General features: G+C 34.1%; 1 protein-coding gene across 5 annotated transcripts in view; it reads left to right on the top strand.

The window, feature by feature from the left end:
* The window catches only part of spg11 (SPG11 vesicle trafficking associated, spatacsin), a 46,741-nt gene that overhangs the window by 25,467 nt on the left and 8,594 nt on the right, over positions 1–12,680 (top strand). For 3 of the 5 annotated variants that reach the window (NM_001194994.1, XM_073942377.1, XM_073942378.1), the window contains 12 exon segments: positions 606–714; positions 791–950; positions 3,147–3,404; positions 3,588–3,791; positions 4,964–5,071; positions 5,465–5,633; positions 6,004–6,218; positions 6,770–6,919; positions 7,575–8,112; positions 10,175–10,320; positions 10,701–10,905; positions 11,002–11,139. In NM_001194994.1, the coding sequence (NP_001181923.1) occupies positions 606–714; positions 791–950; positions 3,147–3,404; positions 3,588–3,791; positions 4,964–5,071; positions 5,465–5,633; positions 6,004–6,218; positions 6,770–6,919; positions 7,575–8,112; positions 10,175–10,320; positions 10,701–10,905; positions 11,002–11,139 (2,400 nt within the window). 5 annotated transcript variants of the gene reach the window in all.

Raw genomic sequence — 12,680 nt, 5'->3', positions numbered from 1 at the left:
CTTCTCTGTGTGTTAAGCATGTTGTTAGCATGGTTAAACATATTATTAACTTAATATTAATATTTCTAACATACTTAAGCAGATGGCTTGCATGTTTTAGCTTGTTGCTATCAAGTTTTTGGATGTTGTTAGACTGTATATGTAGCATGACCCAGGGTGTATGGCATTCTGGTGTTCTTTGTGTGTTTAGCATGTTTTTAGCATGGTTCCACATATCATTAACTTATTATTAATATTTATACATACTTAATTACATGGCTTGCCTGTTTGTAGCTTGTTGCTATCATGTTTTAGCGTGTTCTTAGGCTGTTTCTGTAGCATGACCCTTTGTGTGTGGCATTCTGGTGTTCTCTGTGTGTTTAGCATGTTGTTAGCCTGTGTTGTTAGCATGGTTAAACATATTATTAACTTTACTATTAACATTTACAACCTTATACATTTACTACTATCATGTTTAAAAGCGTAATCATTTCTGACACAATAGCATGTTTTAGCTTGTTGCTATCATGTTTTAGCATGTTGTTAGGCTGTTTCTGTAAAATGACCCAAGACGTGTGGTCTTCTGCTCTTCTGTGTGTTGTTAGCATGTGTCTGTTATGTTTCAGTGGAGAAGGCCAGTCAGCTGATTAGCGCTGAGCATCGCACGGCTCAGGATCTGCTCCTCCATCTGGAAGCGGCCATCAGAGACGCTCTGGAGAAGAAGACCATCAGTCGGTCAGTGTTTCTGAAAGAGATGCATGCTGGGTGATTCCTCCTGTGGATCCTCATGCCTGATGTTTTGTGTTTTCAGCTGGTCGTTCGAGGCAGCACAGGAATGGGCACTTCCTGTCCAGTTCTGTCGACTCCACGCTCTTCCTCTAAGCTCCGCCTACCCGCTGGACTGCGCTCATGATGGACAGTGGCTGCACTTTCTGCTGTTCGTTCAGACGCACCAGTACCCGCCCCAACAGGTCAGGCTGTCTTCTGATTGGCTGTTTGATTCAATGGCAAAAACCTGTGATTAAAGGTTATGATATATATTTATTTATTTATGCATCATCAAGTTTTACTATATTGTTAGCATAATTTGCATAATATTATAACCAAATTATGTTTTAATTCAATAAAACAAAAACATGTATATATGTTTTATTGTAATAAACATAAGAAAAACTGATCTCAATGTTTTTATAATGTTAAAATATGGGAAAAAGCTAATAATATTTATTTATTTATACGGTATTACATATAAGATCAATATGACAATTTTTTATCTTTTATTGTAATATGGGGAAAATTTTTAAATGAATTTTTTGCTAAATTTCAAAAACAAAATATAAAAATATTTTGAATGTGATTAAAATGTTTCTAGCCTGTCTGCTTTTCATTTTCTTTTTTTATTTTATTATTAAAATATAAGTGTTTTTTTATTTAGTTTTATTAAAGTTATGAAAAAGCAGCAGTCAATTGTGAAGGTATCTCTTTTTAATGTTTCCCATATTTTAGTAAAGTTATTTTGTAAATGTGTACAGTATTTATTTCTGATAAGCTTTTTAAAAAACATTCTAAAGCTTTAAGCTGTTGTTATTTATTATTATTATTATCATCATTATTATTATTATTATTATTAATGTTATTATTATTATTATTATTATTATTATTAAAAATAATAATAATTGTTGTGGTTTATACTATTATTATATACATTTATTAGTTGTTTATTTCATTATTTATTGTTGCTGTTATTTATTATTATTATTATCATTATTATTATTATTATTATTAATATTAATATTATTAATGTTATTATTATTATTAATAATAATAATAATAATAATTGTTGTGGTTTATACTATTATTATATACGTGTATTAGTTGTTTATTTCATTATTTATTGTTACTGTTATTTATTATTATTACTAATTATTATTATCGTTATTATTAATATTATTATCATTTATTTTTAATATTATTATTTAATCTTGTTATTGTTGTCATTAACATTATTACTATCGTTATTTATTTATTTCGGTATTTCTTTATTAATTTATTATTATTTTTGTTGTAATCTTCATCATTTATTGTTGTTGTTTTTGTTATCATAATTGTTTTATTTTTTTATTTTATTATTATTATTATAATTATATAAATATATTTATTTTTGTTGCTATTATTTTAAAGTATTGTTATTATTAAAATCATTATTATTGTTGCTATTATTATTGTTGTTATTAATATTATTTCTATCATTATTTATTTATTTCCTTATGAATTATTATTATTTTTTATTGTTGATATTGTTGTTATCATCATCATTATTTATTGTTGTTGTTGTTGTTATTGTTATTAATATTATTATTATCCTTATTTCATTATTTATCATTATTATTATATATTTTTATTGTTATTAATATTGTTTTTTATATATAGTTATGTTATTATTGTTTTATATTTATTAAATAATAATAATAATAGTAATAGTAATAATAATAATAAAAATATCTATATTTTTATTATTTTATTTTATTATCATTGTTGTTATTAACATCATCATCATGGTTATCATTATTATTATTGTTATTATTAATATTAATACTATCATTATTTATGTAATTATTTCTTTATTGATTTGTAATTATCATTTTTTTTGTTTTATTATTATGATTGTTGTTGTTGTTGTTGTTGTTATTATTTTTATAATTATCTATTATTATTATTATTATTATTAATTGTGATGATGATAATAATAATAATAACATAATTGATTTATTATTTAATATTATTATTATTATTATTATCAGCATCATCATCGTTATTGTTATTGTTAATGTTATTATTATTATTTTCTTATTGATTTTTTATTATTATTATTATTATTATTATTAATATTAGTAGTAATAATAATTCTATTTTTATTTTGTTGTTTTAGTATTATTTTAGATGTTGTTATCATCATCATCATTATTCATTATTGTTGATATTGTTGTTGTTAATATTATTACTAGTATTACTGTTATCATCATTTATTACATTATTTATTTTTTATTATTATAATCATCATCATTATTTATTATTATTGTTGTTAATAATATTTGTATTATTGTCATTATTAATGCTATTTATTGTTATTATTATTTAATAATCTTCTGTTTTCTCTCTTCCTCCAGGTCAGGTTTCTATCTGAAAGCTTCAGTCCGGCTCTGCAGTCTCACATTTCTCTGGCCTTCCAGGATCTGCGTTCGCCAATAGAGGATCAGGGAGTCTCAGTGACTCCGCCCTCTCCAGACGAGAGCTCTGATTGGCCCACAGAGCTGTTCCAGGTGCTACTGCAGAGTCAGGAGAAGCCCCACCCCTGGAGGATCCTGCTGTCAGAGGCTGTGCGGCGCCGCTGTGCTCCTCTGGCCGTCCTCGCTGCCTCACACCAGGTCAATTCTTTATTATTTGTTTATGTAATTTATACGTGTGTGTGTGTGCATATTTATGTCTGTGTATATGTATGTTTTTGTTTGATTGTGTGTGTGTGTATCTTGTGTTTTAATAACTGTGTGCATACATGCATGACTGCGTGTGTGTGCGTTTGTGTGCATGCGTGTGCGTGTGGTTTACAGGGCTCCGAGCTGCTGCAGTGCCTTTGTGTGTGGATCTTGACCTCGGTGGATGATGATGATGTCACTCAGGAAGCTGCCGCCCACATCAACGAGAGCCCCGCCCACCACGTGTGGAACCTGCATGACCTGTCCATCCTCTGGAAGACGCTGCTGAGCCGCAGCAAGATCAGGCCTCTGATTCGCGGATTCCAGCTCTTTCAGAGGGTACGAGACGCTATGATTGGTCGAAACGCAGGCTGCTCTGGTCATGCACATGATCGAGCTTTTACATGATTTACCACTTACCTACTCATTTTGTCTGAGCGAAAGTTTTGTTTAGTTTTATTTAGTTTTGCTTTAATATTTTTTGTTTTATTTTGTATCTTTTTTTGTGTGTTTTGTTTTGCATCTTTTGTTTTTTTGTGTTTTGTTTTGTATCGTTTTGTTTTTTTTTTGTTTTTTTGTCGTTTTGTATCCATTTGTTTAGTTTTGTTTTGTATTTTTTGAATCGTTTAGTTTAATTTTGTTTTTGTGTTTTGTTGTATCATTTTGTTTTGTTGGATCATTTTGTTTTTTGTTTTGTATCGTATTTTGTTTTATATCATTTTGTTCTGTTTTTTTTGTGTTTTGTTTTTGTTTTGTTTCATTTTGTTTTGTTTTTTGTTTGTGTCATTTTGATATATCATTTTGTTTTGTTTTGTTTCATTTTGTATCATTTTGTTTTATATCATTTTGTTTTGTTTCTTTTTTGTTTTGTTTTATTTTGTATCATTTTGTGTTATTGTATTTTTGTATCATTTTGTTTTATATAATTTTATTTTGTTTCATTTTTTGTTTCGTTTTGTTGTGTCTATGTATTGTTTTGTTTGATATCACTTTTAGTTTTGTGTGTTGTTGTTTTTTGTCATTTTGTTTTTTGTTTTGTTTCATCTTGTTTTTGTTTTGTGTTTTCTTGTGCTGTTGTTTATCATTTTGTTTTGCTTAATCATTTTTGCTTTGTGTCATTTTGTATCGTTTTGTTTTGTATTCTTTTGTTTCATTTTGTTTTATATCATTTTGTTTTGTTTCATGTTTTCTTGTATCATTTTGTTGTTACATTTCATTTTAAGTTTTATGTTGTATCATTTTGTTTTGTTCCATTTTATATAGTTTAGTTTTTTGTTTTGTTTGTTGTTTGTTTTTTGTCATTTTGTTTTGTGTTTTTTCAGTTTTTTGTTTTATTCTGTCAATTGCTTTGTAACATTTTGTTTTTTATTGTTTTGTTTTGTTTAATTTTTTGATTTGTTTTAAAATAACTTGCATTTTTCAGTTTTACTTTTACTTTTTGTTTTTCAAATGTTGTGTTGTGTATTATAAGTTGTATTGTGTGTGTGTGGGTGTGTGTGTGGGTGTGTCAGGAGTCTCCGCTGATTGCCATGCTTCAGATGTACGAGTTTTGCTTCGACTACAAAGACTATCAGAGAGCCAAAGACAAACTGCTGGACTTCCAGAAGAGTCTGCTTAATGTAAGCTCCACACACACACACACACACACACACACACACACACACACTGGTGTTTACTCTGCTTATTCACGTGTGTATGTGTTTAGATGTCCACTGTTGAAATGTTGTATGTTGTTTATTCGTCAGGTGTGTATCCTCCTCAAACTGCTCCTGTGTGTAGCACTAGTGTTCTCCACATCTCCTCCTCCTGTTTTCTGTTGTGTTCTGATGTGTAATAACTCTAATCATTCAGCAGAGTGATATGGAGCTCTATTTCTGCCGGAACTACTTTAGCTGTGCCATTATCTGACAATAACCAAACACCAGAGAGTGACCTTCAGCCAATAAGAATCCAGCTTTCAGCAGCCCTGTGGTAAATATGTGTGTGTTTTATCTGTGTGTGTGTGTGTGTAGTTGCGTAGCAGCAGTGTGTTGTCCAGCTCTGATGTTCTGCCAGTGCAGTGGGTGGAGTCTCAAGCTTCAGTGCTGCTCCTGACGCTCCTCAAGCAGAGCCGGACGCAGTATGAGCTCCGACGGCTGCTGCAGCTGCTGCTGGACGTGGAGAAACTGCTCAAGTCAAACGGTCAGAACTCCACCACACATACAGCGTTTCATCTACTATCAATAATTATAATATAAATAATAATAATTGTAAAATACAATAGTCTTATATTCCAGAAATAGCAATAGGTGTATATAAATATATAAACATTACCTTCAAATATTTGACAATATTCATAAAGAAAATATTGTTATTACTAAAAAAAGACCAAATATGAATGATATTCAAACACTTTATGTAAAAAAACACAGCGTTTAAGAGTTTTTTTAAATGATTATTTCTATTACTATTGTCACAATAATAATAATAATAATAATAATAATAATAAGACAATTGGGCAATTTTATGTGTGTGCATGCGTGTGTGTGTGTGTGTGTGTGTGTGTGTGCAGGTCCAGATTTCCGGCTGCTCAGTGAGCTCAGTCAGCTGCTGTGTGAGACGCCGGTGTGTGTGTCGTCTCGTCTGCTTGACTGTTATTCCCCCAGTGTCCTGCAGGAGGAGTGTGTGAGGATCATGGAGGAGCTGCAGGACGCCGGACTCTACATGCAGGCGCGCAGAGTCGCAGAGCTGGCCGAGCTGCCCGCACACACACTCATCATCAACCAGGTGAACAGACACACACACACACACACACACACACACACACACACGACAGATGCACACACACACACACACACACACACACACACACACACACACACACACACACAGAGACAGACAGGTGGAAAAACAATTGGGAAAAGACAAAACTTTGAATTTAAAAAAAAAAAAAAAAAAAGGTAAACAAGACATCATCTCTACTTGGATAATGTGTAGAAATTAGCATTTGTTAAATTACTCAATGCCTAATTTGCATATTATCTGAACAACATTTTAGGACACTTATAATTCAAGAAAACGTTTGCAATACTTAATGTAATCAGTTGACTTGTGAAGTTTGATGATTAAAATTTACCTTCATGACAGGCAGTGCCTTAAAAATAGCATTATTAACATCATCCAAGCTTAATTTCAATAAATGAATATTAATTTTTAAGGCTTAAATAATTAGAAGGGTGTAATTTTGAAGTTGGCCATCTCTGCTTCAGGGAGCTGCAGAAGTGCTGAAAGTGTGTGTGTGTGTGTGCTTTCATGTGTGTGTGTGTGTGTTTTCATAGCTTCTGCGGGATCTGAGCGCTCAGAAACTGAAGCGTCAGTGGGAGCGTCAGGAGATTCGATTGGCCTTCTGGAGGAGGTCACATGATCAGCTGCAGACCGAACACGTGCAGCCAGAGACCGCATGCCACTTCTTCCTCTCACAGGCCGAGGTGTGACACACACCACAAACATTATATTATATTTTATTATATTATATTATATTATATTATATTATATTATATTATATTATATTGTATTATATTATATTATAATAATATTTTATACTAAAATAGATTATATTTTATTATATTAAATTTTATTACATAAAATTAGATTATATTATTATATTTTATATTATATTATATTATAATAATTTATTATATTAAATTAGATTATATTATTATTATATTTTATATTATATTTTATTATTTTATAATATAATAATATATTATATAAAATGTTATTATATTTTATTATATTTAATTGTATTTTATTATATAAAATGTTATTATATTTTATTATATTATATTATATTTTATATTATATTTTACTATATAAAATTATATTATATTATTATTATATTTTATTTTATAATATTATATTGTTGTATTATATTATATTATATTATATTATATTGTATTATATTATATCATATTGTATTATATTATATTGTATTATATTATGTTATATTATATTATATTATATTATTGTATTATATTATATTATATCATATTATATTATATCATATTAAATTAAATTATATATTCTGTGTATATAAATCGATAACGTTTAGTTCCTCGCTGTAATCCCATTGTGTTCCTCCAGGTGGCGCTGCAGTCAGACTCAGAGCTGGTGAATCTCCAGGAGCGCTGTGTTCTGCTGGGTTTAGCAGGACTCTGGTTGTCTCGCTGTGATCCTCCACCATCCACTCCAATTTTAGCAGATCTGGAGAAGCGTCAATGGGAATGTCGGATCCAGCAGCGACTCCTACTGGCAGATCTGGAGCGTCAGAGTCTGTTCGCTCCATCCGCACTCTCTGAAGACTCTCCGGAAAATCTCCTGCGCGATTTTTCCTTCTCCAGAATGCCGGCTCTTAATGACGATGCTAATCTGAGTCTGGACGGTCTGCCGGCGGATTCAAATTCCTGTATTCTGCCTGATGACCAGCAGAGGGCGCTGGCGAGTCTGATCGCGCAGCAACTGAACGACGGCAGTGTGAACGAGGCTAGCCGTGTGTGTCGCTACTTCAGGTTTTTTCACAAAGATGTGTGGCTGGTGTTGCGGTGTCGCGGGTTAGCATGCGGCGAACTGCAGCCTGAACTTCACAGTCCTGATGGAGAGAGCCGCCGCAGTCTGCCGTCATGTGAGTGTGCTGCTTTCTTTTTTGTGTGTGTGTATTTGGGTGTCATCAATATTTTAATTATACAGATATATATATATATTTTTTTTAAATATTATCGCTAATGGCTCTTTGTTGTTTTTGGTTATATTATACTTAGCATCATGCTAACATTAAGCTCTGAACTTCAATCGCTGAATTTTCTCTTTTCGATTTCTTTTCAAATTCACTAGTTTAGCATCATGCTAACACCAGGCTTTGACCTTTGATCTCTGTCTTTTTTGCCTTTTCGAATTCGTTAGCTTAGCATCAAGCTAACACCAGGCCCTGACCTTTGATCTGTGTCTTTTTTTGTCTTTTCGAATTTATTAGCTTAGCACCTTGCTAACACCTGGCTTTGACCTTTGATCTGTCTTTTTTGCCTTTCAAAATTCATTAGCTTAGCATCATGCTAACATCAGGGCCTGAACTTTGATCTGAGTCTTTTTTTGTCTTTTCGAATTCATTAGCTTAGCATCAAGCTAACACCAGTCCCTGACCTTTGATCTGTCTTTTTTTTTTTCTTTTAGAATTTTTTTTAATTCATTAGCTTTATTTCATTGTAAATACATTAGCTTAGCATTGTGCTAACACCAGGCATTTGAGCTCTACATTTTATTCTTACTATTTGAATTAATTAGCCTAGCTTTATGGTAATGCCAGACTCTGGCCTTTTAATCTGCCTTTTTCTTTTGGAGTTCATTAGCTTAGCAACTTGCTAACACCAGACTCTGGCTATTGATATGTGTTTTTGTTTTGTATTGATTTTTTAAATTTTGTTAGCATAACATAATGCTAACAACAAGCTCTGAGCTTTGATCTCTGTATTTTTTCTTTTCAAATTCATTAGCTTATCATCATGCTAACACCAGGCTTTGACCATTAATCTCTGTCTTTTTTCTTTTAGAATTTCTTATTGAATTCATTAGCTTAGCATCTTGCTAAACTCTGATTTAGTCTTGATCTGTGTCCTTTTTTTTAGTTCATTAGCTTACAACAACAAGCTGATGCAACAAGTAAACTTTGTTCTAAAAAAGCATCTTAGCATCTTGCTAACACCAGACTCTGACCTTTGATATGTCTTTTTATTTCTTAATCGATTTTTTTAAATTGGTATGCCTAGCATCTTGCTAACAACAAGCTCTGAACTTCGATTTCTTCGAATGAATTCATTAGCTTAGCATCATATTAACGCCAGACTCTCACCCTTGGTCTCTATTTGAATTCATTAGCTTAGCATTGTGTAAAAATCAGATTTTAACTTTTAATCCATCTTTTTTTCTTTACAGATTTGTTTTTGAGTTCATTAGCTTATTATCATGCTAACTTCAGGCCTTTATCTTTGATCTTTACATTTTTTTTACTCTATTTGAAATCATTAGCTTAGCATCATGCTAACAGCAGCCCCTGACCTTTGATATGTCTTTTTCCTTTTTAATTCATTAGCATTATGCTAAAACCAGACTCTGACTCTTGATCTGTCTTTTTTTCCTATTTGAAATCATTAGCTTAGCATCATGCTAACAGCGTATTTTTTCCCTTTTAATTCATTAGCATCATGCTAACACCAAGCTCTGACTCTTGATCTCTGTCTTTTTCTTCCTATTTGAAATCATTAGCTTAGCATCATGCTAACAGTGTATTTTTCCCTTTTAATTCATTAGCATCATGCTAACACCAAGCTCTGACTCTTGATCTCTGTCTTTTTCTTCCTATTTGAAATCATTAGCTTAGCATCATGCTAACAGTGTATTTTTTCCCTTTTAATTCATTAGCATCATGCTAACACCAAGCTCTGACTCTTGATCTCTGTCTTTTTCTTCCTATTTGAAATCATTAGCTTAGCATCATGCTAACAGTGTATTTTTTCCCTTTTAATTCATTAGCATCATGCTAACACCAAGCTCTGACTCTTGATCTCTGTCTTTTTTTCTATTTGATATCATTAGCTTAGCATCATGCTAACATCATGCCCTGATCTTTGATCTATGCCTTGGATCATTAGCTTAGCATCATGCTAACATCGGGTGTGTGTGTGTGTGTTCAGCTCCCAGTATGAGCTCCCTGTCGTCGTTTGTGGTGGTGTCGTCTCCTGATGATCAGCTCCAGCTTCAGCTCCAGCTGCTGGTGGATCAGTGCAGCCACGGCAAGAGTTACTGCAAACAAGTGCTGAGCCTCTACCAGCTCTCCAAGGTCAACACTGCTTTACTTCCTGCTGCTCGCTTACAATGCTGTCAAGGCATAAGAAACAACATCATGCATGCATCTGTGTGTGTGTGTGTGTGTGTGTGTGTGTGTGCTTGCATATGTCCATGTATTTGTAGGTATATGCATGTGTGCATGTGCATGCATGTGTATGTGTGTGCGTGTGAGTGTGTGCATGCATGTGTTGTTCGAGTGTGCATGTGTCTATGTACACCTTTGTATATATGTATGTGTGCGTGTGTGTGTGTCTGTGCGTGTTTGTGCATCGCCTTTGTATGTATATATGTATGCTTGCATGAGTCTGTGTAGTGTGTGGGTGTATCTAATTGTGTGTGTGTGTGTGTGTGTGTGTGTGTGTGTTTGTGCAGGAGCTGCAGTGCTCGTTCTCTGAGCTGTGGTCCTCTGAGCCGGAGTGTGTCCTGCAGAAGGTGCTTCTGTCTCGTCAGTCTGAGCGCTGTAAGAAAGCAGAGGCCTTCATCAGTGCTCAGAGTCTGCAGCCGCACACCGTCGCCAACCTCATCTCCACTGCAGTGCTGGAGGGACTGACCGCACACACACGAGACGCTGACACTAGTGAGACACACACACACACACAAGACTCAGACACCAGCGAGCAACACACACTCTCTCAATGTCCCCTTCTCATGTAAAACCCTTGTGTGTGTGCAGGTGAGCGTCTGATTTTCAGTGCGTCGGACAGCAGAGAGTCGTTCCTCCAGCTCGCCAAACTGTGTGGAGACGCCAATCTGGTGGGAAACAAACTGCTGGACAGCATCGGCAGCGTCCCGCTGTCAGACCTCAGCTGCAGTGAGCATACATTATACTACTAGAGCACCTGAAACATAAAGGAAGAGTTCAGATGCAAAAGTGGCTTAATGACACGTCTGCCAAAAATGAGATCACGACATTGAGGGAATGCTTCAGGCACGTACTACACCATCAACAAATAGATTTGCTTCTGATCATCTAAATCACAGCATTAGCGCATTCAAAAATAACAATAATAATAATAATAATATTAATTCCTTACATTTATATAGCGCTTTTCTGGGGGGAGGGATCTCCTTATCCACCACCAGTGTGCAGTATCCACCTCGATAACGTGACGGCAGCCATATTGCGCCAGACCGCACACCACACACCAGCTGATTGGTAGAGAGGAGACAGAGATGAAGCCAATTGTAATATGGGGATGGTTGGGTGGCCATGATGGACAGAGACTAGTGGGCAGATTTGGCCAGGATGCCAGGGTTAAACCCCTACTCTTTTTCGAAGGACATCCTGGGATTTTTTAACGTCCACAGAGAGTCGTGACCTCGGTTTAACGTCTCATCCGAAAGACGGTGCTCACTGAGCAGTATAGAGTCCCCGTCTCTATACTCGGGCATTAGGACCCACACAGACCACAGGTTGAGCGCCCCCTGCTGGTAGTTTTAACACAAAAGAAAATTTACCTTAATAAAAATCAAAGAATTGTCTAAAGTGACATTTGTGAAAAAAAAAAAACATTTCTTTACCAGCTAATAGGGATGCAACAATACAGTTAGCCCACGGTTCAATACATACCTCGGTTTTTTAACACTGTTTTCAGTTCGGTTCTCATGGCTTGACTTGTTTTATTTTTTGGGGGGGTTTTTTATTCTATTGACCTTATTCTAAAATGCGGAAGTGCGCCTGTTTTCGCGATTGTCTTAGAACTTCCGATTCAGTCGTCTATGGGAGAAATGACTAGGAATAATAAACGGCAGAAAAAGGTCAAACTGCTTGCTCTACAAACAAATGTTTGCATGACTTCACAGACCAAGTAGAATAATATAATAAGAAAATATGCGTAATGAGCAGCGTAATGAGCAGTTTTTAACGTCAGAAAATGAATGGAAGTGAATGAGACCGGAAGTCTCAAGCCAAAAAGATTCAAATGGCAGCGCCCACTCGTCGACGGAGAATAGGGTGAATAGACAAAAGAAACAGTAAGAGGTTAAGGAGCAAAGAATAAAAACTGTTTATTGCAACACTCATTTTGTTTTACTTAAAAGCCAAGAAAAGTGCACTAGTTCCTAGTGTATTGTATAAATAAATGAACAGTGAAATCTCACAGCTGCTGGTCGCCCATGTACAAACTGGGCAACATAAAATCCTCCACTTTGAAAATAAACACACATGTGAAGTTAATAAAGATAAATTGGATATTTCAAATCAACATATTTGCACTTCAGTAAACATAAATAAACATCTTAATTATCTCGCTGCTGGAAAAATGCCAGACTGTAGTCTGTAACGCGGATCGAGTGCTTTTATAAAATGACAAAAGCCCACATCTCCAATCACCAAAAACTGCTGCAAATCTT

Source organism: Danio rerio, chromosome 25 (genome assembly GCF_049306965.1).
Source record: "Danio rerio strain Tuebingen ecotype United States chromosome 25, GRCz12tu, whole genome shotgun sequence".
In the NCBI taxonomy this organism is placed as follows: domain Eukaryota; kingdom Metazoa; phylum Chordata; class Actinopteri; order Cypriniformes; family Danionidae; genus Danio; species Danio rerio.
Note: the sequence above shows the minus strand (reverse complement) of the source record. Positions and strands in the feature narration are given on the sequence as shown.